At 36.1% G+C, this 25,165-nt stretch overlaps 3 protein-coding genes across 3 annotated transcripts in view; 2 read left to right on the top strand and 1 right to left on the bottom strand.

The window, feature by feature from the left end:
• Window positions 1-205: 205 nt before the first annotated feature.
• LOC306862961 (vimentin) lies at window positions 206-6,734 on the bottom strand. Its single transcript, XM_079406079.1, has 9 exons — window positions 6,040-6,734; window positions 4,977-5,037; window positions 4,011-4,106; window positions 2,750-2,911; window positions 2,076-2,201; window positions 1,502-1,722; window positions 1,301-1,344; window positions 738-820; window positions 206-656 (listed from the first exon to the last, which is right to left on the bottom strand). Exons 1-9 carry the CDS (start codon window positions 6,555-6,557, stop codon window positions 618-620), a joined length of 1,350 nt encoding a protein of 449 aa, XP_079262205.1. The 5' UTR covers window positions 6,558-6,734; the 3' UTR covers window positions 206-617.
• A 738-nt stretch (window positions 6,735-7,472) lies between these two features.
• LOC306862964 (tRNA (cytosine(38)-C(5))-methyltransferase-like) lies at window positions 7,473-15,100 on the top strand. Its single transcript, XM_079406084.1, has 10 exons — window positions 7,473-7,633; window positions 7,896-8,005; window positions 8,734-8,810; window positions 11,471-11,542; window positions 11,865-11,930; window positions 12,703-12,772; window positions 12,853-12,936; window positions 13,010-13,317; window positions 13,919-14,106; window positions 14,818-15,100. Exons 1-10 carry the CDS (start codon window positions 7,561-7,563, stop codon window positions 14,919-14,921), a joined length of 1,152 nt encoding a protein of 383 aa, XP_079262210.1. The 5' UTR covers window positions 7,473-7,560; the 3' UTR covers window positions 14,922-15,100.
• A 1,689-nt stretch (window positions 15,101-16,789) lies between these two features.
• The window catches only part of LOC306863123 (cubilin-like), a gene marked incomplete at both ends in the record, with an annotated part of 41,470 nt that continues 33,094 nt past the window's right edge, over window positions 16,790-25,165 (top strand). The window contains 16 exons of the mRNA XM_079406315.1: window positions 16,790-16,908; window positions 17,212-17,341; window positions 18,284-18,412; window positions 18,523-18,624; window positions 18,706-18,809; window positions 18,898-19,024; window positions 19,937-20,105; window positions 20,282-20,413; window positions 20,920-21,015; window positions 22,064-22,188; window positions 22,256-22,442; window positions 22,535-22,653; window positions 23,481-23,715; window positions 24,090-24,271; window positions 24,359-24,521; window positions 24,953-25,143. Coding sequence (XP_079262441.1) covers window positions 16,790-16,908; window positions 17,212-17,341; window positions 18,284-18,412; window positions 18,523-18,624; window positions 18,706-18,809; window positions 18,898-19,024; window positions 19,937-20,105; window positions 20,282-20,413; window positions 20,920-21,015; window positions 22,064-22,188; window positions 22,256-22,442; window positions 22,535-22,653; window positions 23,481-23,715; window positions 24,090-24,271; window positions 24,359-24,521; window positions 24,953-25,143 — 2,310 coding nt within the window. The remainder of the gene's footprint in view (window positions 16,909-17,211; window positions 17,342-18,283; window positions 18,413-18,522; window positions 18,625-18,705; window positions 18,810-18,897; window positions 19,025-19,936; window positions 20,106-20,281; window positions 20,414-20,919; window positions 21,016-22,063; window positions 22,189-22,255; window positions 22,443-22,534; window positions 22,654-23,480; window positions 23,716-24,089; window positions 24,272-24,358; window positions 24,522-24,952; window positions 25,144-25,165) is intronic.

Raw genomic sequence — 25,165 nt, 5'->3', positions numbered from 1 at the left:
ACTAATGGTTGTGTTCAACAAATGATCTTTAATTAGATCATAGAAATATTCTTGTGTTGCTCATTGCCCGGATAGATCCTGCTAATCTGTTTATTTTTATGACGTAGAAGATTTTACTGTGCAACAGAGAAGCATTTGAAAAAGCCCCTCAGAGCTTTAGCTCATTTGGCACGGTAATAAGAAATGAATGACAAATACTGTTCATAAAAGAAAGCAATCTGATTATTCTTTAAAAGGTTTATTGAATTTGTGGAAATGTGTTGACAGTTTGGTCTTCTTATGGTGCAAGAGAGACAAGTTCATCAATTTTTGGTCATTTGCAATAATTATACAAAACAGAAAAAGGTGTAGCAGTATTGCTGTGGTCTTCAGTGTAAACTACAGACATTGCGGTAAACACAAACCTGGATAAAGCTGGTTTATTCAGTGGCCTACGTTATCTTTTCAGCTCTAATACAGCTCTATCAACAGACCGCTCTAATGTGGCAATGCAAAAAAGGCACTTTAAAGCTGTTTTTCTTTTTTACTCTCAATAGAAACAAAGAAACTCCATTCCTCCTCGTTTTACTCCAGCATGGATCTTCAGCTCTCTGGTGCCCCTACTAGTCACATGCGGCTCATTCCAGATCATCATTTTGGGTGGACTCGTTAATTATCTGCGGTGCATGAAAGGTCAAAAGGTCATAATTTCATATAGAAACGTAATAACATGTGTAAAGACTTTTCATGCCACTCACATGTCCATCTCTGGTCTCGATGGTCTTTATCACCACTTTCTTTGACAGGCTGTCCATCGCAGGTCTGGTTTCCTTCATGGACTCTGCAGGAAAAATATAAATCAAACATATTCATTTCATCAGAAAATTGTGGGTTTGCAAGTCAGAGACAGAGAAAAGTGTCTAACTGTAAGTAGTTTTATACCAGTGGTACTCAAATGGTTTTGTTAGTTTATTAAACCAAAACGTAGTTATTGAACTGCATAAATCAAAATATATGCAAAGCTATTAAAATTGGCTAAATTGGAAAACTCAAAATGTTTGTTACTAAATTGACTTTCAGTGGTTTCATATTTATTACCACTGCAAGTAAACATGTTTTTGATTTGATTTAAAAGGATATTTTAACACAAAATATAGGACATGGGAAGCATTTTCTTTTCCATTTTGAAACCCGATAAGCCTATTTATTTTACTTTCATAATTATTCATGATTATATGGTTAGTTGTAACACATTATTTGCATTCAACATTGTTTTCCCACTGTTCACAATACTTAAAGGATGAACTAAAATATACTGTACCTCGCAGGGTCAATGACGAGAGGTTGGGAAATGGTGTGGTGATCCTGGAAAGAAAACGAAAAGCGAGAAATAATGTGTAAAAACTCATGTTCTTGCATTTATTCCACTAGGTGTCACTATAAGTCCATCCTGTGCCTTTAAAGAAAATATAAGAATGCAAAGTCAATACAAAGAAATCTATTTGCATAAGCAAACGTTCACCTGCTTTCTTCCCCTTCCAGCAGCTTCCTGTAGGTGGCAATCTCAATATCCAGGGCCATTTTAACGTTCAGCAGATCCTGGTATTCACGTAGATGGCGCGCCATCTCATCCTTCATGTTGTGGATGTCGTCCTCTAGATGAGCGATGGTGTCCTGGAAACCGGATGTCTCCATGGAGAAGTTATCTTCCATCTCTCTCATCTGACGCTCCATGGACTCATTCTGAAATGATGAATAAGATATTTAGCAAGTAGTAATTTAAGCAGCCATTATATAAAGCTCTTTAATAATTGATAAATATTAAATAAAAAATGTTCCTTAAAATAACATAAACATTAACTAAAATTAAAGTCATTAAAACCATATTTCTCATTTTCACTTGTGTACTGTGATGTACTAAATTAAAACTAAAAAAAATAAAAAAATAAAAATGACAACAAAACAAACTTGCTAAAATTTTAAAAATTAAAATAGAAAATAAAAGCTAAATAAAAACATTAATAAAACCTATTATAATAGTATCTCAATGATACTAAAATAACAATGATGCTAATATAATTTTCTCAAGTACTTACAGTTCCTTTAAGAGCTTCTAAGTCGCAGGTGAGAGATTGAAGTTGGCGGCGGTAGTCATTGGCCTCCTGCTTGGCCAGACGGATCACTTCGTTGTTACGGGCAGCAGCTTCTGACAGGTCCGCAAACTACAAAAAAGAGAAAGTGTGAGATAAAGATAAAGCTCCATCTGCCTCTCTGACTTTTGTTTTCTATTTACAACTGAATGACACTGATGACTGTGCTGGTTTCATGTTTGAGGATCTAGGTTAATAGATCAATCGGTCCATTAGGATGATCAATACTGTGACAGAGGAGCAGATGGTCTCTAAATCCACACAAACCTCTCAGTCGACCATCTGCCACGTCTTAAGGAGCTGATCCTGAGCTCATTTCTCAAACATCTCACACAGTCTTACCAGATCAGATCCTTTTTTGTTTCATTGTTCATTTGTAACTTAACGAAGTTCTAGTTGATGTTTCTTGTACGTTTATCAACTTTATTTCAGATGTTTCTCCACAAACTTTATTTATTATTGCTGCAAGTAAATCTGTATTAGATTTAAATGCACAACTTTTTTTTTTTAAAATGACAAGATACAGAAAAGATATGGAATATGGGAAAATTTCAAAAGTTTCAAAAGTTGAGATGCCTATTTTTTTATTATAATGATCTATTTTAATATGAGAACCTGACCTTGGATTTGTACCATTCCTCGGACTCCTGGATGTTCCTGGAAGCCAGAGTCTCGTACTGCTGCCGGACGTCTTTCAGGGCAGCGGTGAGGTCAGGTTTGGCCACTTCCATATCAATCTGCACATGCTGTTCCTGGATCTGAATCTGCAGATCGGCAAGTTCCTGTGGAGATATTGGAAAAATTGACTTTAACAATCCAAATGCACAGTTTGAAACCTATCCTGAAAATCACATTGTAGACCGTTGTTCAATAATTCAAGGTCAGTACAATACAATAATATTGTGAAAGAGTAATGCAATTTAAAATAACTGTTGTCTATATGAATATATTTTAAAATGCAATGTATTCCTGTGATGCAAAGCTGAATTTTCAGCATCATTACTCCTGTCTTCTTCAGTGTCCTTCAGAAATCATTCTAATATGCTGATTTGCTGCTCAAGAAACATTTAGTATCAATAATATTGAAAACAGTTGTGCTGCTTAATATTTTTGTGGAAATATTTTTTCTTGTCATTTTTGATAAATGTAATGCATCCTTGCTAAATAAAAGTATTAATTTCTTTCAAAAGAATATCTGACTGACCCCAGCTATTGAATGGTAGTATAACTGTGTACCATAATTTTTGGTTTTTGAACCAAACAAATCTCATTCTGAAATAGCAATAGTTTGTTAGTCCTGAACTAATGTACTTCTTGATCCTGAAACAATGTCTCCGCTTTATTCTCTTGGAATTACGCCCTTTTCCACGACCCATTTAATCACTATGGCAGCACGTCACACATGCCTGACAAACCCCTGGTATTAACAAGCCCAACAAAAGTGTCAGTCAGCCAGAAAACCACGACTGTGAGAAGAATGGTTGAATGGCCAGAGGAAATTTTATTCATTTTATTGTTCAGAGCTAGTCTTTTATGGCTCAGGAGAATCTGAATTGTTGTTTTTTTTCAAAGCATGAGCTTTGTCTTGGATATTTCTCCTTCATTCATTAGAAGAAGAGATTATGGATGTATAAACTTATAGAATTTGGTCTCAGAAGAATGTAATGAGAAATGTTTAAATTCATATTAAAATCTCTCATTTTTGATTGCATGTCCTAACAATCATTAAGATCTCAGGGAGACACATAAGAGTGTTTTTTGTTTTTTTTCTCAGGAGTAAAATCGGTCAAATATGCCATTTGCATTTAATGCCATCAATTAGAAACACCTGAGATATTAAAGAGGTCTCATTTTTTGCTGTTTCTCCAGGTGTTTCAGTACCTCATCATGAAGCTTCTTCAAGAAAGCGATCTCTTCTTGCAAGGACTCCACCTTTCTCTCCAGGTCCAGACGAGCCAGGGAGGCGTTATCAACATCCTGTGGGTGTAACACAAAATATTAATCAATTGTTGTTTTAAATTTCTACTTGTGTTTCCTGTGAATTCTTCACATGCAGTTCCTTTTCTCATTCTTCTATTCCTTTGTGTTAAAGAATCACATTGTACACTACAGTTGGGGTCAATTTTTATGTTTTTGAGGAAAGTCTCTCATCCTTAACAAAGCAGCATTTATTTGGTTAAAAATACAGTAATATTGTGAAATATTATTACAATTTAAAATAACCCTTTTCTATTTTGACATATTTTAAAATGTAATTTATTACTGTAATACAAATCTGAATTTTCAGCATCAAACCTTTTGCACCATTACAGTTTTGACCAATTTAATGCAACCCTGCAGTTAACTAAAATATTAATTTATTTTAAAATTATTGACCCCAAACGTTTGAATGGTAGTTTGTGTAAATTCGTTTAAGCTATTCCTGACTGAAGTGAATAACAATAGCTCGCCTGCTGCTAACTGTTTGTAGTGCTGCAGCTGGTAGTGGCAGACACCCTTTAAAGCACACACACACACACACACGCGCACGTCCTCTCCTCTGTGTCCACAAGTCACCAGTGTACCCTGGTTAACACTGACCCCTCCCACGCTTTGTCATAAACGCCCAGCCTGCTCTCAGACAAAGCTTTCTTTTCAGTTGCGTGTCTAAATCTGATGCCTGACAATAAGGCAGCTTGACCAGGCCTGCACTGACTCTTTTATTGTGAGGGAGACAATCAGTAGTGTCTTGCAATCACTGACTGGAACTCTAACTGATCACATTGTAATTGTGGCTGCGGTAGCACCCAATCAAACATCAGGTCCAAGAATGCATATAAAAATGGTTATATGTATGCGAAGATGTACCTGTCTGAAGCCCCGAAGGGTGTTCTCCGCATCCTCTCTCTGGAGCATCTCTTCTTGAAGTCTGAAAATGAGATGAATATTTAAGCAGAGCCACACCCTGTATAACACAACCAAACCCACTGGAGCATCTCACCAGGACAATATCATAGAAGACCTTTGTCATCAAACTAAATAAAATAAATTTCTTCTCTTTGGCTGCATCAAAAAATTAAACAAATAAGGGGTTGTTTTCATCCTGGTAATGAGAAAACCGTATAAAGTAAAGCTTTGTCCTGAAAGAAATTCAACTAGAATCATCTTACAGAGTAAATGATAATAAAAATAATAATAATAAAAAGTAATTTTATTTAAGGCATATACAGAATATATGAATTTAACCTATATATTTTATTTATTTAAATGTATATATCTTATTTAAAATGAAGATTTCATAAGATTGTAAAATCTCTGTTGTAAAAATGCATCAATAAAATGCATTTATGATTTTTTTCTCATTAGCTTACAGTTCATATGACATTTCATATGGTGCTCATATGAGATATAAAACCTAAGACAACATTTTGGTTTTATTTGACCTGGTAAAGCTTATAAAGCTTTGTTCAACACCATATTACACTGCCAAAAAAATCTAAATCAACCTCTTAGGTTACACTAATAAAAATCATTTTAAGGATCAAGGCAGGTAGAGCCAGTTTAATGTAATGACAGTACATTTTCAGTTTTTTCAGTAAATGAAAATTTTAACTCAAAACAATGTATATAAATAGGCCTATACATGATTTTAGAGATAGACACTCTAAATCTTCAACTTATACATTGTTTGGTGTATAAATGCACCGTTAAAATGCATTTATGATTTTTTTTTTCTTTTTCTTATTATAGCTACAGTTCTGTTGGTGATATGAAATACGAAATGACAATAATATAATTTTAAACCCTTGTTTGAAAAAAAAAAGTAGCCTATTTTTATAAACTCATGCACTTGGCAGCTATTTAATGTTATTTTACACTTATAACCGTTTTGGTTTGTTTGCACAGTCTCTTGGACAATGTTTGGCCATACTTCTCTTTGAGGCGCTCGATGTCTTCTCCCAGATTGTCCCGGTCCACCTCCACTCTGGATCTCTCGTTGGTGAGCTGGTCCACTTGTCTCCGGAGTTCTCTCATCTCATCCTCGTACAGATCACCGATCCGGGACGAGCCTTTGCCCCGCATCTGCTCCAGCTCCGCGATCAAGATCTTATTCTGCTGCTCCAGAAATCTCACTTTATCTATGTAACTGGCAAACCTGTCGTTGAGATGCTGCATCTCCGCTTTCTCATTGGTTCGGTTGGCTTTAAACTCGGTGTTGATGGCATCGGCGAGCCCGAAGTCCAGCGTATCGGAGGCGAGTCTGGGCATCGGCGCGCTTCTGCGCACCCTCGCGCCCTTGCTCATGTAGCTGGATGGAGACGCGGAGGACGCGCTGCTGTAGGTGACGCGCGAGGTTGTGCGCACCGGGCTGCTGTACTGCCGGCTGGTGTAAGTTCGCTCTCCACCGAACATCCTTTTGTAAGAAGATGTGTTTGTTCGGCTGGCCATTGTAATCCTTTAGTTCTGGGGTATAGTTGAAGTCAGCGTCTACTTTCACGAACTACCGCGCCCTGTCCAGACCAACCGAGACCACTGCAGAGGTTCTGCTTGCATTTATAGTCCACTCCCTATGCTAATGACATAACGGTGCAGGGAGCTTTAGTGACGCAGGAGCGCAGTCGGGGCGGAGGAGCAGGATGTGCCCCTCCATAATATCTCAAAAGAGTTTGATATACTTCAAGAAAATATATTTACTGTTGTATCCATTAATAAATGCATTTTCGTATAATGTTGTTTTAATATTAGCTATATTTGCATTGTATTTTAATTTTATAATATACATAATAAACGATAAATATTCAGTGTGTTTATTATTATTTATCCCTTCATTCGTTTACCGTTCAATACAAAAAAATGAGCTAATTTCTGTTTTTAAATAATAGATTTAAAAAATATTTGTATATGTTTTGTAGGCTATTATATAAACATTTGTTACTTTACATAAACATAAAATATACAAATATTTATATCGTATTTTAGAATATATAAAAATTACATCAAACATATAGTCAAACTAATTACATTAATAATTAATTGCATTAATTTTTAGCAACAAAATTAACACGTGTGTTATTTAATACACACGTGTGTGTGTATTATATTTTTCTAAATAATATAAACATTTTATTAAACAATATTTGTATATTTTTAGTTAAGTAAAATCTACTGACAAGATAACATGCAAACAAACATAATTTTTTTGAAGGTAATGCCATCTACAAAAAGCAAATTACATTTTGATGGGTTTATTATATAATAATAATATAATAATAATACATATTATTATTATTATTGTTATTTTAGCAAGACTAAGAGTAAAATAAGAGAAAGAATACTAAAGCGGAACGCTTCGTCAATGCACTTGTTTCTAGAGGGTCATGATCGGGAGCGCACACACGTGGCATGCTTGAGACGCTGTCAAAATATCATAAACATTAATCAGCAGTAAAAGATGGAGAACATGGAGCCACTCCGTGTTCTGGAGTTATACAGCGGAATAGGAGGGATGCATTATGCTTTAAAGGGTACGGCATTTGGTCTAAATTTGTAGCGATTATTGATAACATGACTGATACAGAATCTAAGTGTCTAGAAAATGATTGACACGCTGTCTCTGTTGTTGTATGATCCCCACAGGTGTCACTGTTCCCTTACTGTACATTTGCAATGCGTTTTCTTCATAAACAAAATATGACATTCACAGACTGAGAAAAGGTTTATTTGTGTCTTTAGAGTTGTGTTGTAAAGACTAGATAATTTCTCAGTAACGTTGTGCGTTTCTTTCAGAGAGCTCAGTTCCTGCTGAAGTTGTTGCTGCTGTGGATGTGAACACAACAGCTAATGAAATCTACAAACACAACTTCCCCAATACCCCACTCCTGCCAAAAACTATCGAGGTCAGTGCTTGCCCTCATGAATCTCAATTGGTTATGTTGGATTAGACACCTTTTGTTTGAACGCATTCACAGAACACTAAGCGCCTCCTATTTTGCAAATGCATACAGACGATAATATACATAATCTAGCAAGATAATTTGGCATTTTTGCGTGAAGTTATGTCAGATTATTGACCTTTCTGCAACTCAAACATCTGTCTTATTTAACTGATTTATTGCATACATAACAACATGTCTCTTTTGCAACATCCTTAACATGATGTTTCTTGGTTAATTCTACCAGCACATAGTCTCATGACTGCGTTTTTAAAAGCAATAGGAGGTGAAAGTGTAACCGAGTGGTTTTTGTGGTGGTTAAAGGTTCTGTGCTTCGTCAGCATGGTAATGATGTACCTGCCACTGGCCTCAGTTCGTAAGAATATAAAACAATGCTTGCAACAATAGATGGAGGATTAAAGTGTGATGATGAAGATGGATTCGATATTTAAATTACATTAATGTGGAGTAAATTTGTCTTTGTAAATATAGTTTTCCGATCAACACTTAACTTAACATTTTTGCTTTATAACATTGTGTATTTCGATATGTGAATTGTTCTAAGTGTGATTTTTAAGAGTAGGTTATGTTTTTTTGTTTTGTTTTGAAGAATAGTCATTTATTTAATTAGTTATTTCTTTATTTTTTAAGTATAGTTGTTTAATAATATTTCTTTTGGTTTTGTGTGTCAGGGAATGACGTTACAGGATTTTGACAAACTGAACTTTGACGTGATTTTGATGAGCCCACCATGTCAGCCGTTCACCAGGTGATCAGCATGTTTTTCTTCTGAATTGAAGTAGTAGTTCACACAAAACTTTTTTTTTTGCCCGCATGTTTCAAATTTTATGACTTTTTTGTGTTATTTTTGAAAAATGAATTTATACTTATTTAACAGTGATGCATTATACTAATCAAAAGTAACAATAAAGACATTTATAATGTTATGAAAGCATTATATTTCAAGTAAATCTTGAACACCTGAAAATGACAGTTTCCACGAAAATATTAAGCAGCACAACGTTGAACATTGATAATAATAACAAATGTTACTTGAGAAGCAAGTCAGTATATTACAACCAGAATTCTGGAAATGTTGGGAGGTTTTTTTTTTTTATTTCAATAAAACGAAAACTAAAAGAATTGCAAATCACACGAGCCAATATTTTATTCACTGTTTCAACTGAGAAATGTAAAAATTTTAATGCACAAAATGAGCTCATTTAAAATTTGATCAGGTCTCAAAATAGTTGGGGCGGGGGCATGTTTACCATGGTGTAGCATCTCCTCTTCTTTTCAAAACTTTTTGAAGACGTCTGGGCATCGAGGTTATGAGTTTCTGGAGTTTTGATGTTGGAATTTGGCCTGATATAGGTTTCCAGCTGCTGAAGAGTTCGTGGTCATCTTTTTCTTTCAATGATACGCCAAATGTTCTCTATAGGTGAAAGATTTGCACTACAGGCAGGCCAATTCAGCACCCGGACTCTTCTACTACAAAGCCATGCTGTTGTAATAGCTGGGGTATGTGGTTAAGCATTATCCTGCTGAAATACACGTCGTCTGGAGGGGAGCATATGTTGCTCTAAAACCTTTATATACCTTTCAGCATTCATAGTGCCTTCCAAAACATGCAAGCTACCCATACCGTATGCACTTATGCATCCCTGTTCCATCAGAGATGCTGGCTTTTGAACTGAACGCTGATGACACGTTGGAAGGTCTCCCTCCTCTTTAGCCCGGAGGACACAGCGAATGTGATTTATAAGAATGTCAAATTTGGACTCGTCTGACTATAGAACACTTTTCCACTTTGAAACAGTCCATTTTAAATGAGCCTTGGCCCACAGGACACGATGGCGCTTCTGGACTGTGTTCACATATGGCTTCCTTTTTGCATGATAGAGCTTTAGTTGGCATCTGCAGATGGCACGGCGGATTGTGTTTACCGACAGTGGTTTCTGGAAGTATTCCTGGGCCCATTTAGTAATATCAATGACAGAATCATGCCGATGAGTGATGCAGTGTCGTCTGAGGGCCCGAAGACCACGGGCATCCAACAAAGGTCTTCGGCCTTGTCCCTCACGCTCAGAGATTTCTGCAGTTTCTCTGAATCTTTTGATGATGTTATGCACTGTAGATGATGAGATTTGCAAAGCCTTTGAAAATTGACATTGAGGAATGTTGTTTTGTGAAGTATTCCACAATCTTTTATGCACTCTTTCACAGATTGGATAGCCTACTTCTGAGAGACTCTGCCTCTCTAAGACATCCCTTTTATAGCTAATCATGTAATAGACCTGATGTCAATTAACTTAATTAGTTGATAGATGTTCTCCCAGCTGAATCTTATCAAAATTTTGTGCTTTTTCAGCCCTTTATTTTTTTTTATTTTTTTTTTTTTAGATTCAACTTTATTGTCATTGCACATGTAAGGTACAGGGCAACGAAATGCAGTTAGCATCTAACCAGAAGTGCAATAAGCAGAGGTACAGGATATACAGTGCCTACAATATGTTACATATGTACAGAAATATACAGATAAGGCAGAGGACTATGGACATAATTTACAAGTTTTTAAATACTATCAGTATGATATACAGATGGGTGATATGAACATACTATACAGATGGATTGTGCAGTAAATGTATGTACACTATGAGCAAAAACTATGAAAATAATTACAAATGGATATGAATAAGCTATAAATTAAGATATATAAACACTAGTGCAATGAACATTGAAAGTGCATAGAAATAAAAATTTACAGTACATAGTACTCAGTGTAGATTGGTTGTTTTTTTGTTTTGTTTTTTTAATCGATTTAATGATGGTGAGGGGTGAAGAGTTTGTAGTGGTGTGTGAGGGGGGTATCATTGGGCAGAGTTTAGTAGGGAAACAGCTGTAGGGAAAAAGCTGTTCCTGAGTCTGCTTATTGCCCCCGTGCCAACTTTTTTGAGACCTGTAGCAGGCATCAAATTTGAAATGAACTCATTTAGTGGATAAAAGTGTACAATTTATCCATTTAAACATTTGTTATGTTCTCTATGTTCTATTGTGAATAAAATATTGGCTCATGTGATTTGAAAGTCTTTTAGTTTTCAGTTTATTCAAATCTAAAAAACGTCCCAACATTTCTGGAATTCGGGTTGTAGAATGGTTTCTGAAGGATCATGTGACACTGAAGAGTGCAGTAATGATGCTGAAAATTCAGCTTTGAATCACAGGAATAAATTACATTTGAAAATATATTCAATTAGAAAACTGTTAAATTATATTAATATTTCACAATATTAGTTTTAACTGTATTTTTGACCAAATAAATGCATAATGGACTTTTAAACATTTAAAAATCCTACCAACCCCAAACGTTTGTAACATGGAAAAGGCTGCTAAATTGGTTGACTAAAGGTAATGTGTGTTTCTCAACAGGATTGGTTTGCAGGGAGATGTTGCTGACCCTAGAACAAAGAGCTTCCTCTATATCCTGGAGCTTCTGCCAAGGTCCGACTGATCAAAATGTGCTCCTTTAAGTCACTTAAACATTGTTTCTCTGATATTGATTTCCAAATTTGAGTTTGCTCTCTTTCTTAATATTATTTCCTATGAACAAGCCAAATTTTCTGGCAGTGTACATTCTACAGTACAGTATTTTTGCACCTCTGACATTATTAATTCATGTCTGATGAAAGGACAATGAAGCTTCCTCTCTCTCCCTCTCCATTTGCCCTTTCTCAAGTCCGTTGTGTTACTCTCAAGCTCTGCCAGAGTTGTTTTTTTCCCAGAACGTGATTGTGAAAGAATGTACCTCTCTTCGTCCCTGCAGGCTCAACAAGCGGCCGCTCTTCATTCTGCTGGAGAATGTGAAGGGCTTTGAGACCTCTGCTGCAAGGTAACCAGCGCGGCACAGGAGCCTTGAAATCACCATAGTTACATGGCTATGAGCCAATGGGGTCATTGGTTTCCCCTCTGTGTTTCTGTCACCATTGATTGTACTAAAAAGAATCTTATAGCTGTCTCTGCACATTGAACTGGGATGGATCAAAATATTTAAACAATGAAAGAAGTAAAACATTACCTAAAAATTGGTCTTACACTCACCAAAAGTGGGTTTTTGCCGTGATGGCATAGAAGAACTATTTCTGAGAACCTTTCAGTGAATAGTTCTTAAAATAATATTTTTAGAAGAGTTTAATAAACCAAAGAACATTTTTTTCAACACTTTTTTTACAAAGAACCTAAAAGGGATATGAAAATTCTATTAGGGAATCATTTATTCACCCTGAAATTGTTCCAAACTTGTATGAATTTCTTTCAGCTGTTGAACACAAAGAAGCTATTTTGAAAAATGTTGGTAACCAAACAATTGACGTTAGCCAAGCCATTGACTTTCATAGTATGTAATAATATTGTGGAAGTCAATGGCTACCGTCAGGTGTTTGGTTATGAACATTCTTCAAAATATCTTCTTTTGTGTTTTTCAGAAGAATGAAACTCATACAGGTTTGGAACAAGTGGTATTTGATGACAGAGTTTTCGTTTTTTGGGTGAACTATCCCTTTAAAGTTTCCATGATGTTGTAGGTTCTTCATGGAACCATCAGAGCCAATTTTGAGTTCGTATCAAAAAGCATAACTGAGCTGTTTTGGTCTTTTAATTTACAGGGATGCTTTGCTTAAGACATTGAGAGAGTGTGACTACAACTTTCAGGAGTTTCTGATCTCACCATCATCTGTAAGCATGTCTCCTCATCTCTTTAAAATCTCAAAAACTGTATCCCAGTCTTGTTTTCGTGATGGTTTTTATTGCCACAGCTTGGGATACCAAACTCTAGGCTCAGATACTTCCTCATTGCAAAGAGACCACCGGGATCCTTCTCCTTCTCTACTTCAGCTGAGGTACTTTTCTATTTAGATCTATTCTAACTAATGCAGTTGCTATTGCATACTACAGCTTTTGTTCTACTGGCAGATTATGGAGGGCTTCCCCATGTCTGAATCACCAGACAGTCTCACTGTTCCACACAATCATCCTACATCATCTGAGTGTGAGAGAGAAAATAGTGGGACGATCATTTTTAAGCTGGAGACAGAGCAAGAGTTGGAAAGGAAGAGGATCCAAGACAGTCAGGAAACAGTTCGGAGGCTGCAGGACTTCCTGCAGGTGGATGAAGAAGACATGGATCAGTATCTGCTGTCCTCCAAAACCCTGCTCAGATACGCTTTACTGATGGATGTAGTTCAGCCCAGCAGCAGGAGATCAGTCTGCTTCACTAAAGGGTGTGTGCCTTACAATATTTGTATGTATTATGATAAATACATAATTTATTTTATTTATACATTTATTTATATATTCTATAAGAAAAGAGAAAATATATAAATTTACATTTTTTATATTTAATTTAATGTTTAATTTTATAATTATTTATATATATTTTTTTCTTTTATTTTTAGTTTGGGTGTGTGTGCCTTACCATATTAGTACTGTATATATTATGATATTTATTAAGTATATTAATTAATTAATTAAATACTTCTGAGCTAGGTGTACCTAATAAAGTGACCTATGAGTGCATGTGTATATATATATATATATATTAATAAAAAATATATGTATTGGTTGTTTACATCATAATTATTATATAACAATTAAATGCATATAAAAATTATATTTTAAGTTTGAAGTTTATCTTCATTATAATTTTTTATATTCATGTAAACCAGTTATAATGAGAAAAAATTTAAAATGTATTTAATATATACTACATTTACTAATGTTTTCAGCCACCAATAGGAGTACTATTTAACATGTTTACCATATTTAAAAGGATTCCCCAGCTAATATCCTTGTTGGTTATAATCATTGATTGTTTCTGTGTAGTTATGGTCACTATGTGGAGGGCACGGGCTCTGTCCTGCAGTCCTGTGTGGATGTAGAGCTAGAGAGTGCATTTAAGAACCTGGAGGTGCTTTCTGAAGAGGACAGACTAAAGCAGCTTCTTCAGTTAAAGCTGAGATACTTCACACCCAGAGAGATCGCCAACCTCATGGGCTTTCCTGCAGATTTCAGTAAGACTTTGACCCCATTCACACCTCACAGCACACAATAAAATCACATGAATTAACAGAAATCTTCTCAAACTTAACATTAATATAAATAGATATGCATAGATGTCCTTTTATGATGTAATATTTCAGCAACATAAGCTTTAAAGTCCACTTTGTCATTCCACTGGAGTGTGAGAAGGTTAATAAATAACTTCCCATTATCCACTCTTGGCTTCCATGCAGATAATAAGCTGTTACAGGATTCCATTCAATTCAAAAACAGCTGCAAATGATGTCAGAGTTTGTTTTTAGACAGACTCCTCTAAGCATTTTACCACATAATAGTCAAGAATTCAGTCAGTTTTTTTGACACGGGACGTTTATTTATTATACAATTAACAAAAGCAAAAAAATCCGTCTAGCACTAGCTTGCTCTATTCTTTTTCTTTTCTATCTGTTTTCTATTTATTTATTATATAATTAAAAAAAAACTTGCTACGTGTACTGCGTTGAGCTAACTGAGAATTGTTATAGCACTTGCACATCATTGCTCTTTTGCTGATTTTGATTGCTTCCATTGTCCTCATTTGTAAGTCGCTTTGGATAAACGCGTCTGCTAAATTGACTAAATGTAAATAGTACATTATTGTAGTTGTCTATGAAATGTCATTCACTGTGCTTAACCCATTTTGTTATATTTTGTTTCAATCTGTTTTTTTTTCTGTTTTTCAGTATTTCCAAAGCACATTTCCGTTAAGCAGCAGTACCGTGTGCTGGGAAACAGCCTGAACGTCCATGTGGTTTCACATCTTATACGTCTCATGATCTCAAAATAGACATTACATGGACTGAAAGAAAACAACCGTGTACAGGGAAAAGTTATGTGTAGTGTGTATATATAACATCTTTTTTAATGTTTTTTTTTTTTTTTTTCAAATTAAGGCTATTTATATTGTTGTATTTGATTTTTTTTCTGTAAATTTATATATTAATAAATAAAATGTAATTTTTACTGAACATTTGTTTTTTTATTATTGTCACAAAGTGTGTGAAATTACATATTCCTTCATTTGATTACACAAAAACAACAGATCAGTGGAAGTATAGATTAAAATGTGTTTTAAATAGACGATTATACAGGTGCATCTCAGAAAATTAGAATGTCGTGAAAAAGTATTTTTTTCTTGTAAGTTATTTCAAAAAGAGAAACTTTCATATATTTTAGATTCATTACATGTAAAGTAAAACACTTCAAAAGTTTTTTGTTTTAATTTTGATGATTAGAGCTTACAGCTCATGAAAGTCAAAAATCAGTATCTCAAAATATTAGAATATTTATATTTGAGTTTCAATAAATGACCATCCCTACAGTATAAATTCTGGGTATCTCTTGTTCTTTGAAACCACAATAATGGGGAACACTGCTGACTTGGCAATGGTCCAGAAGACGATCATTGACACCCTCCACAAAGAGGGTAAGTCACAGAGGGTCATTACTGAAAGGTGTGGCTGTTTACAGAGTGCTGTATCAAAGCATATTAAATGCAAAGTTGACTGGAAGGAAGAAATTGGGTAGGAAAAGGTGCACAAGCAACAGGGTTGACCGCAAGCTTGAGAATACTGTCAAACAAAGCTGATTCAAACGCTTGTGAGAGCTTCACAAGGAGTGGACTGAAGCTGGAGTCAGAGCATCAAGAGTCACCACGCTCAGACGTCTCAGGAAAAGGGCTACCAAGCCACTTCTGAAACAGAAACATCGTCAGAAGCATCTTATCTGGGCTAAGGAGAAAAATAACTGGACTGTTGCTCAGTGGTCCAAAGTCCTCTTTTCAGATGAAAGGAAATTTTGCTTTGCATTTGGAAATCAAGATCTGGAGTCTGGATGAAGACTGGAGAGGCACAGAATCCAAGCTGCTTGAAGTCCAGTGTGAAGTTTCCACAGTCAGTGATGATTTAGGGTGCCGTGACGTCTGCTGGTGTTGGTCCACTGTGTTTTATCAAGTCCAAAGTCAATGCAGCCATCTACCAGGAGATTTTAGAGCACTTTATGCTTCCATCTGCTGACAAGCTTTATGGAGATACTGATTTCCTTTTCCAGCAGAACTTTAGCACCTGACCACTGTGCCAAAACCACTTCCAAGTGCTTTGCTGACCATGATATTACTGTGCTTCATTGGCCAGCCAACATGCCTGACCTGAAGCTCATTTTGAGATACTAATTTTTGACTTTCATGAGCTGTAAGCTCTAATCATCAAAAAAGTGTTTTACTTTACATGTAATGAATCTAAAATATATGACAGTTTCACTTTATAAAATAAGTTACAAGAAAAAATGAACTTTTTCACCATATTCTAATTTTCTGAGATGCATCTGTATTCGCTTTAATGGGTAATTTACTATGAAGCTGTTCATATTCAGAGAATGAGCCCTAAGCAGCAGTTTCAGTTTTAACTTTGGTTACTGATCTCCAAAAACATGTGACAGCCACTGACACTTGACCAATAAAGTCAAATCACTGGCATGCAGCAGAGTTAAATGCCCTCTAGACAGTTACATGTTCTTTATGAGTGATTTTAGGAAATGCAGTGGCGTTAAGACTCTTTGGGGCCAAAGTGCATCTCCGGCTGCTTGTGTTTTAGGCAGGTTTAGGTGTGAAGGTACAGTACAGTGTCTGAAGAGCGTCTTGGGACGAGTTCTCTCAGCATGGCTCGGACACTGAGCTTCTCCTGGCCCTTAGTCTTTCTGCTCTTCCTCTCTGGACTGCAGTGTGACCATGGTGGTAAATCTAACAACAGGCAAAAAAGGGACATCAGCACAGACCAGTATGTATTTTAAATTCAATATTTTCTGTTTGCTTGAAAGAGTGATACATTGCCATGTTTGAGACGAAATTTGAATAGATCAGTTTTCATAGTTTCAAACGCTTGGATGGGGTTTGTTTGAGTTTTTCCCTGCTGCAACTCTCTGTATAATTTTGTGAAGATTTTGTGCTTCAATGTGAAGATTTGAACATGGAACGTATGATATTATTGAACCGTATAGATTGTTTTTAAACAGGTTATTACTTCTACTGCAAGTTAGAAATTAAACATGTCCTACAAAGTTACCTGGTGATTGATTTGCAGACCTCGTATGATATCAGAAAATGGTCACCTCACATTCTCTGCTGGCTACAACAAAGACATTCGCTTCACAACCTCAGGGTCGGGAAGTGTGAAGGTGGGGGCCGAGGACCTCATCCAGCAGATAAATCAGGTTAGTTCATGATGAGTTTGCCTGAAGCATCAGATTCCGGAGTAAAAATATGGCTCATATTAGAAGAGCTAATAATTGCAAGACTTAAGGCTTATGTTGGGTCAAGAATGTGATGCTATAGTGATGTCAGTATAATGAAATAAATCTGAGATGAGATGTCTGTAGGGTGTATCATGTCATGTTATGTTTTGTTTTGTTGATTTAGTTTTTCCTTTATTTTATTTAATTGAGTTGTTTCGTTGTTACTTTTTTATTTCATTTTGTTTGATTATTTTTTGTTTATTTTTACTTGCTTTGTTTTACTGTCTTTTTGTGTGAATTTTGTTTAGGTTTGTTTTGTTGTTTTATATTTAATTGTGTTTTTGTTTTGTTGTATTATTTTGTTTTGTTTCTCTTTGTGTGCATTTTGTTTCATTTCATTTCATTCTATAATTGTGTTTAATTTTGATTTATTTCATTTACATTACATTTTCTTTATTCTAGTCAGCTCAGAGCAAGCATTTTGTCTGTTATTGAAGCAATTTGCTCAATTGTGTTCTTTATTTTATTTTGTTTATTTGTTTACTTTTTTTTGTTTCATTTGTCTTTTTGTGTGCATTTTGTTTAGGTTTGTTTTGTTGTTTTATTTTGACGTGTTATTTTTTGTTTAGTTTCTTTTATGTGCATTTTGTTTAATTTAATTTAATTAAATAATTGCGTTTAATTTTGTTTTATTCCATTTACATACAATTTTCTTTATTCTAGTCAGCACTGAGCAAGCGTTTGTTTTTTTTTCTGTGTTGTTGAAGCACTTTAACATTTTAACGTTTATGCATTTAGCAGCCGCTTTTATCCAAAGCGACTTACATTGCATTCAAGTTACAGTTTTTACATTTTATCAGCTCTTCAGCTCTTGCATGTAGGTAAAGTTTTAATAAAAAGTTTCAATCAACTCTGTTCCAGATCAAAATTAATAAAGATGACATCAATACCATAAAGAACAGTGGCCCTTCTCCGGAGATTACAAACCAGCTCAATCAGCTCAACACCAGAGTGACGACGCTTGAGACAAAAGTTCAGACAATAGAACAGGTATCGCTGTAATCATCGATTTCACTCAAGGCTTATTGCTCATGATTAAACGCCTTCCATTTCAGCAGTTACGATTTAATCTCAGTTTTATGGCATTATGTATTTCATAGACAGTACAGCGGAAGACGTGCAGTAGCAATCCATGTCAGAACGCAGGAACCTGCTTGAACTTGTTAGACGCATTTTATTGCCTCTGTCCTGACAACTGGCAGGTCAGTCACTCAGACAGCCATCTGTCCTTCTGTCCTGTTCATATGTCATTCTGAATGCCACTTGGTTCAATCTCTCTACAGGGTCCCACATGTGCAGTGGATGTGAATGAGTGTCAGGTGTTAGCAGGAACTCCGCTGGGCTGTCAGAACGGGGCCACATGTGTGAACACACCCGGATCTTACACGTAATCCTCCATTATTTCCCTTGAGTGGGATTTTTAGTGTTTATGTGAGATTTTAATGTTCATATTTGACTTTTCTTTTGTTTATCAGTTGTACCTGTACTCCAGAATGGTACGGTCCACACTGTACATCTCGCTATGATGACTGTGCAGGCGGAAGTCAGGATCTGTGTGTTCACGGTGTGTGCATCGATTCAGACAGAGTCAATCCCAATGAGGTGATTCAAAATGATGTGTATTTATTCTCAGTTTTCCACATGCATTTGGATGTACAAATGAAAAAACCGACATTGAAAAACCGTAGTTCACCCCAAAATGATTTGTTTCTGAAATTCTCTCATTATGTACTGTACCCTCTTGTCGAACCTGTTAAGAGAAATTTGAGAGGATTTTACTCATTCTAATAAGGACATTTAAGCTTCAAAATAAATGCGATAGTGTCATAAATGTATCATTAAAGTGGTTCATACAACAATATTCCAACGCCAAAATGTAAGGCATTGACTCCTTATCATTCCATGTGATTTTATCATGATCCGTTGTGACATTACCCTTTTACATAAAATTTCCATTCTCCAAAAATGACAGAGAACACCATTAAAGACCAGTGCATTTGACTTGTATAATAGTTTTAATCGGAGGGAAATACTAAACTTTCAGTCTGTTCCTCACAAGTGTTATCTAATATTAGTTTGGGGTCGGTAAGATTTATTCATTTATTATCATTTTTTTGTTTGTTTTTAAAGAAGTCTCTCCTGCTCACCAAGGCTGCATTTATTGGACCCAAAATACATTAAAAACAGTAATATTGCGAAATAGTACCGGTATTACAATTTAAAGTAACTGTTAAATTTTTATATATTCTAAAATGTAATTTATTCTTATGATACATAGCTGAATTTTCATCTTCATTACTCCAGTCTTCAGTGCCACATGATCTTTCAGAAATCAGCTGATTTTCTGATCAAGAAACATTTCTTATTATCAATGTTTAAAACAATTGTGCTGCTTAATATTATTGTGGAAAGAGCAGCTTGAACATTCTGCTTAACGTCTGCTTTTGTGTTCTACGTAACAAATAGTCATACAGCTTTGGAACAACATTCATCTTTTTTAATGTCTCTTTTCAGCCCAAATATAAGTGTATCTGTGATGCTGGCTGGATGTCTCCACCCGGAGAGTCAGCGTGCACAGCTGATATTGATGAGTGCAGCCTCCCGAACAAACCCTGCTCCACAAACCCCCCTGTGCAGTGCTTCAACACTTTGGGCTCGTTCTACTGCGGCTCCTGCCCTGCAGGTCAGACCACTCAGCCCAGCTGAGCCACGTCACATATGATTATTGCCATATATCAATCATTTATCTTAGTTTATGCAAAAGATTATTAGGTGAATTTCCATTGAAGGTTTTTAATAGCCTAACAGATTCTTAATAAGAACATTATTTCATGAAGTTAATTCTTTTGGTTCCTCCAGGATGGCAGGGTAACGGTTACAGCTGCCAGGATGTCGATGAATGTGCCACAAACAATGGAGGCTGTTCTACTTCCCCCATGGTGCCATGTCTCAACACCATGGGCTCCTTCCACTGCGGCCAGTGTCCTCCAGGTTTAGCTCACATCCTGATTCTCATGCAATTTAAAATAAGATCCGGTTGTTTTGGGTGAACTATGCATTTAATATTTGCATCTTAATATTCTGAATCCGATTCATTTCTAGTTCATAATGTCCCTCTGGACATTATTTTTAGTACATCTCACATGCTTGCTGGTCCTCTGTCCTGTTTTCAGCACAGGCTGGCCTGTAAAATCCTGCTGAATCATGGTTTTTGCTCACTGTAATATGTTTCAAACAAGAGACAGATGCTTGTGTTCTGCATTTCATTATATTCCCTCTGGGAGAGATGGAGATCGAAAGCTCAGAGAGGTGAAGAGATCCATTAGCTGGGTTCATTGAGGACAGTGCTGTCTGCAAGTCCTGCTAATATATTCAGCTTTACAAGTCTCAATTGACTACTAGATTGCAGAGAAAGACCAGACACGCTGAAATGATCAGGCTAAAATAGCCATTAAATGTAAGATGAGACTGCTGACCCCATGTGTGTGTGTCCTCAGGCTATGAGGGAGACGGGAAGACTTGCACTCAAGCTGACATCTGCTCCACCAACAATGGAGGATGTTATCCACTGGCTACCTGTACTTCTTCTCCAGGTACACACACACACACACACACACGTACACACAATCACTGCACACTTTTACTGTAGTTATTCTTTACAGCAGCGCATGACTAGGAGCATTTATGATTTAACAGGATCAATAAAAAGGGTGTTAAACTTTAATTGTTGTGATGTAACCTCCTGATATAAAAGATATTGTTGCTATATGTGTCCATTTTTACAGGTTTGTTTGTTTTAGTCATAGTGTTTGTTTTTTGATGGAAATATTCTTATAATTTTATCAATATTTGGTGATATTCATTCATTTCAGGAAATTTTATTGTGACTAAAAGCATCTAATTCTAGATAATAACATCTTTGTTGACCAAGACCAAAACTAGCACATGAAAATAAAACCAAACTATATTTTTCCTGAAATAGTACACTTTTTAAAAATAAATGCTGTGGATTTTAATAATTGTTCATATGTAATATTACGTTTATGTTGTATATCTTTGATTATATTCTTCATAATCATATTCTTTCTACATTAGTGTGTTGCTAATGTGCATAATATACAGTTTATATATTTTGTCATATTCATTAATTCCAGTCAGTTTTACTCAGACTAAAATGCTTATTAAATTTGCTTGTTTAATAAATAAAATTTGGATGGTGAACAATAAACCATTTTTTTTTTCATTTATCTTTGTTTTAATAAAATCAAATAAATTAGTAATAAAATATATAATATATGTAAGTAGCAAAAGCAACGTAAAAACTATATTTTTTCCTGAATACTGTTTTAATAAAATGCTGTGATTTTTAGTTCTTGTTCATATCTGTAATATTATGTTGTGTATCTTTGACACTTTTTCTTTCTAGATTTTTCTTCAAAACATTAGTGCGTTGTTAATATGTGTCTAATAAACAGTTTTTTTTTTCTCGTCATATTTCCCTCAGCAGTATGTTTAATTTAAAATCATTAAATTATTGCCAGGCTGTGTTTTTGTGTCTCATCTTCACTATCATTGGCAAATCTGCATATTGATGAAAAATAAAACATCTCTGAACTACATTATGAATTGTTCTCCTTCCAGGAAGTATTATCCCATCATGCACCTGTCCTCCTGGTTATGTGGGTAATGGCTATGGACCTACGGGCTGTACTCAGATCAGTGACACCTGTGGAACTAGTAATCCTTGTGTAAATGGCCAGTGTGAGGTAAGTGTTTATCTCTTATGACTTCCCCTCTCTGTTCTGTTTCCATCAGCATATTTTGTTTTCATAGAATACAGCAACTGGCTACATCTGTCGCTGTGACCCGGGCTGGACAGGGCAGAATTGCGATCAGAACGTGAACGAGTGCTCTAGCAATCCCTGCCAGAACGGAGGCACCTGCACCGACGGCATCAACGGCTACACCTGTACCTGCACCTCCCAATGGACCGGTCCACAGTGCCAAACTCCACAGCAAGGTGTGTGTTTTTGGAGAAGTGATGTATGTGATAGTGTGTGTTTATACATTTATACAGTATACAGTAACATCGTGACCTTTTATGTGTGTCAGAGTGTGGAGGAGTTTTGGAAAGTCCAGCTGGCACATTCAGCTACCCTACGAATCCTGGAACGGGTGATTATGATCACCAGGTCAGCTGTGCGTGGGTCATCAGAACCGACCCCAGCAAGGTTAGTAAAGATACATCTGTGACCTCTTTAAAAATCCAGTCCATGAAATCCGATACTTGTTTCTAAATAATGTCGGGGTGCTGATTCAAAAAATAGTGCTTGTTTTGATGTGCATTTCATATCATTTTTGCTTTCAACAACCATTTGTACAGTGAAGAAGTCTTGTACTACCCCTAGTTACAGGAAAACTGCCACAAAGCCAGCTTACGACTATTTGTTCAGTTCTCAGCTGATTGTAACATGTATGAATGATTCTCAAGACATTATTTTATGACCAGCGACAGAAGAAAATGCATACATGACCCAGATGTTTTCTGCTACATCTGTGGGCGTTTTACTACATCCAAACAGTGACAGAAAATTACAGATTTTGTGAAACTTGTGTTTATGTAATGTTCTTTGAGTATTTGAACAGGTTTTTCCACTCCTGTGCCGATTGCAAGTTAAATGATACATTTTGAATACTTTTTTTGACATTTGACTGATACATTCGTTACATACTGATACAACATTTGTTAATATTTCTAATGTTATTTTTTTTTCATTGCAGATTGTAAGTTAAAGTATACATTTTGAATACCCTTTTTACATTTGGCTGATAAATGTATAGAATTAGAAAAACCTTACTTCTTATTTTGTGAAAAAATTGTACATGCTGGAAAGTTTTTACTGATATTTTTCAACTCACCGTCATCAGATTATGTAATATTAGGCCTTTTTTGCAAATCAGCAGAATTTAGTTTTTCTAGATTTCATAGATGTGATCTATAGAATTAAACTTTGGGTTTTGTTTTTTCTTGTGGTCAGTAATCTGTTCTTTTTCCCAGATTCTGCGGATTACCTTCCCTTTCTTTGACATCGAGAACAGCGCCTCCTGCAACTTCGATTTCCTGCAGGTCCACGATGGCGAGAGCGCCTCCGCCTACATGATCGGGAAATACTGTGGCACTGCCGCCCCAGCCGAGCTCTTCAGCTCCCACAATTCTCTGTATTTCTGGTTCCGCTCTGACCATTCAGTCAGTGGTCGCGGCTTCACCGTAGCCTGGCAATCGCAGGCACCAGGTAAACCAAGAATGCCCTTAAATTAAGGTCACATTAGTGAAATGTCTCAGGCAAAAAAGATCCAATTGATTATTGTCAATAGTATCGTGATGTATGACGATACACAGCTCACACAGAAGACACTTTCAAACCAAGCAGCGTTCTGTTGGTCAATGTGGCGAATCTGCATGATCAGTTTGAACCCATTGGGAAATCTTTCACCCTAACCTGAAATTTCCCTGTTCCTATTAAAATGACTGGATTTTGCGTGCACAAATTCATCAAACAGCAGCAAATGTGACCGCATTTACTGATTGGTCAAATTGATTGCCTCTCTTGTAATCTTAGCAACTATTTGAATTTGTATCTTGTTTCAATACTCCTTTCTTTTCCAGTGTGTGGTGGGGAGTTGACCAACACATATGGTGACATCAAGTCACCCGGGTACCCAGGTAACTATCCACCTAGCCGGGACTGCTATTGGACGGTGAATGTGAACCCTGGTCTGCTTATCACATTCGCTTTTGGCACCCTCAGTCTGGAGCACCATGATAACTGTAACTTTGACTACCTGGAGGTAAAGCTTCTTGCATCTTGCATTTTAAAGGTGTTTTCTGTGCGTATATGTGTTAAAAATGCTTGAGTTTTTGGATTTATTTTGTAGATCAGAGATGGACTGCTCCCAGAAGACCCAGTTCTGGGAAAATACTGCAGTACGGCATCACCACCACCTCTACAGACAACAGGACCATCTGCCTGGATCCACTTTCACTCTGATTTCAGCATCAGCGATCGGGGATTTCACATTACATACACTACTTCACCATGTAAGTAAAGCCCATGCTGTCAAAACACAGAGAGAGAGGGGGATTATGGGACATTTTAGGGAGGATAATAGACTTTTATAAATACTTTACTTTCACTTTTGTTCATTTGTGAACAGTTTCCTGAACACAAATGAATGTTACAGTACTATTTTCTTGTTTGCAGTCATAATGCATTAGCAGTAAGTCCAGTAACTAAATTATGGATAATTGTAACAGATCCATCAGTGGAATACTGTCCTTTCAAATGCTCATAAAACAGTTTATTGGCGTTATATACATATTAAAAGTGAGCAGTCATACTGCAAGTGTTGTAAACTCAGAGAGGAACATGATGCTTGGATCAATACTGGGTTCAAATGGGCAAAGCCAGTAGTCTTGCAATATTGGGATGAATTGCTTTAGTTTAATGCAATTTTTCTCTGTGCCATCAGCTGACCCGGGCTGCGGAGGCGTCTTTACAGACACAGAAGGCATCATCATCTCTCCTAACTGGCCTAATAACTATGCTCACAATAGGCAGTGCATTTATATCATCAGAATGCCACGTAGTGAACAAGTGGCGCTTAACTTCACCCACATGGACCTGGAGACTCATAGTGGCTGTCTTTTTGATTTTGTTGAGGTATGATTTGTGTAATTAATGT

Source organism: Barbus barbus (assembly GCF_936440315.1).
Source record: "Barbus barbus genome assembly, chromosome: 44".
NCBI lineage: Eukaryota > Metazoa > Chordata > Actinopteri > Cypriniformes > Cyprinidae > Barbus > Barbus barbus.
This window is presented reverse-complemented; position numbering and strand designations above follow the sequence as displayed.

Excerpts from the sequence above, each read along its gene's own strand:
- LOC306862961 (XM_079406079.1), bottom strand. The coding sequence starts at position 6,557 with ATGGCCAGCCGAACAAACACATCTTCTTACAAAAGGATGTTCGGTGGA. Across the intron at positions 1,345-1,501 it reads CTGGAAGGGGAAGAAAGCAG|GATCACCACACCATTTCCCA; the intron begins GTGAACGTTTGC and ends TTTTCTTTCCAG. Across the intron at positions 657-737 it reads TCGAGACCAGAGATGGACAT|ATAATTAACGAGTCCACCCA; the intron begins GTGAGTGGCATG and ends CATGCACCGCAG.
- LOC306862964 (XM_079406084.1), top strand. The coding sequence starts at position 7,561 with ATGGAGAACATGGAGCCACTCCGTGTTCTGGAGTTATACAGCGGAATA. Across the intron at positions 11,543-11,864 it reads ATCCTGGAGCTTCTGCCAAG|GCTCAACAAGCGGCCGCTCT; the intron begins GTCCGACTGATC and ends TCGTCCCTGCAG. Across the intron at positions 11,931-12,702 it reads TTTGAGACCTCTGCTGCAAG|GGATGCTTTGCTTAAGACAT; the intron begins GTAACCAGCGCG and ends TTTAATTTACAG.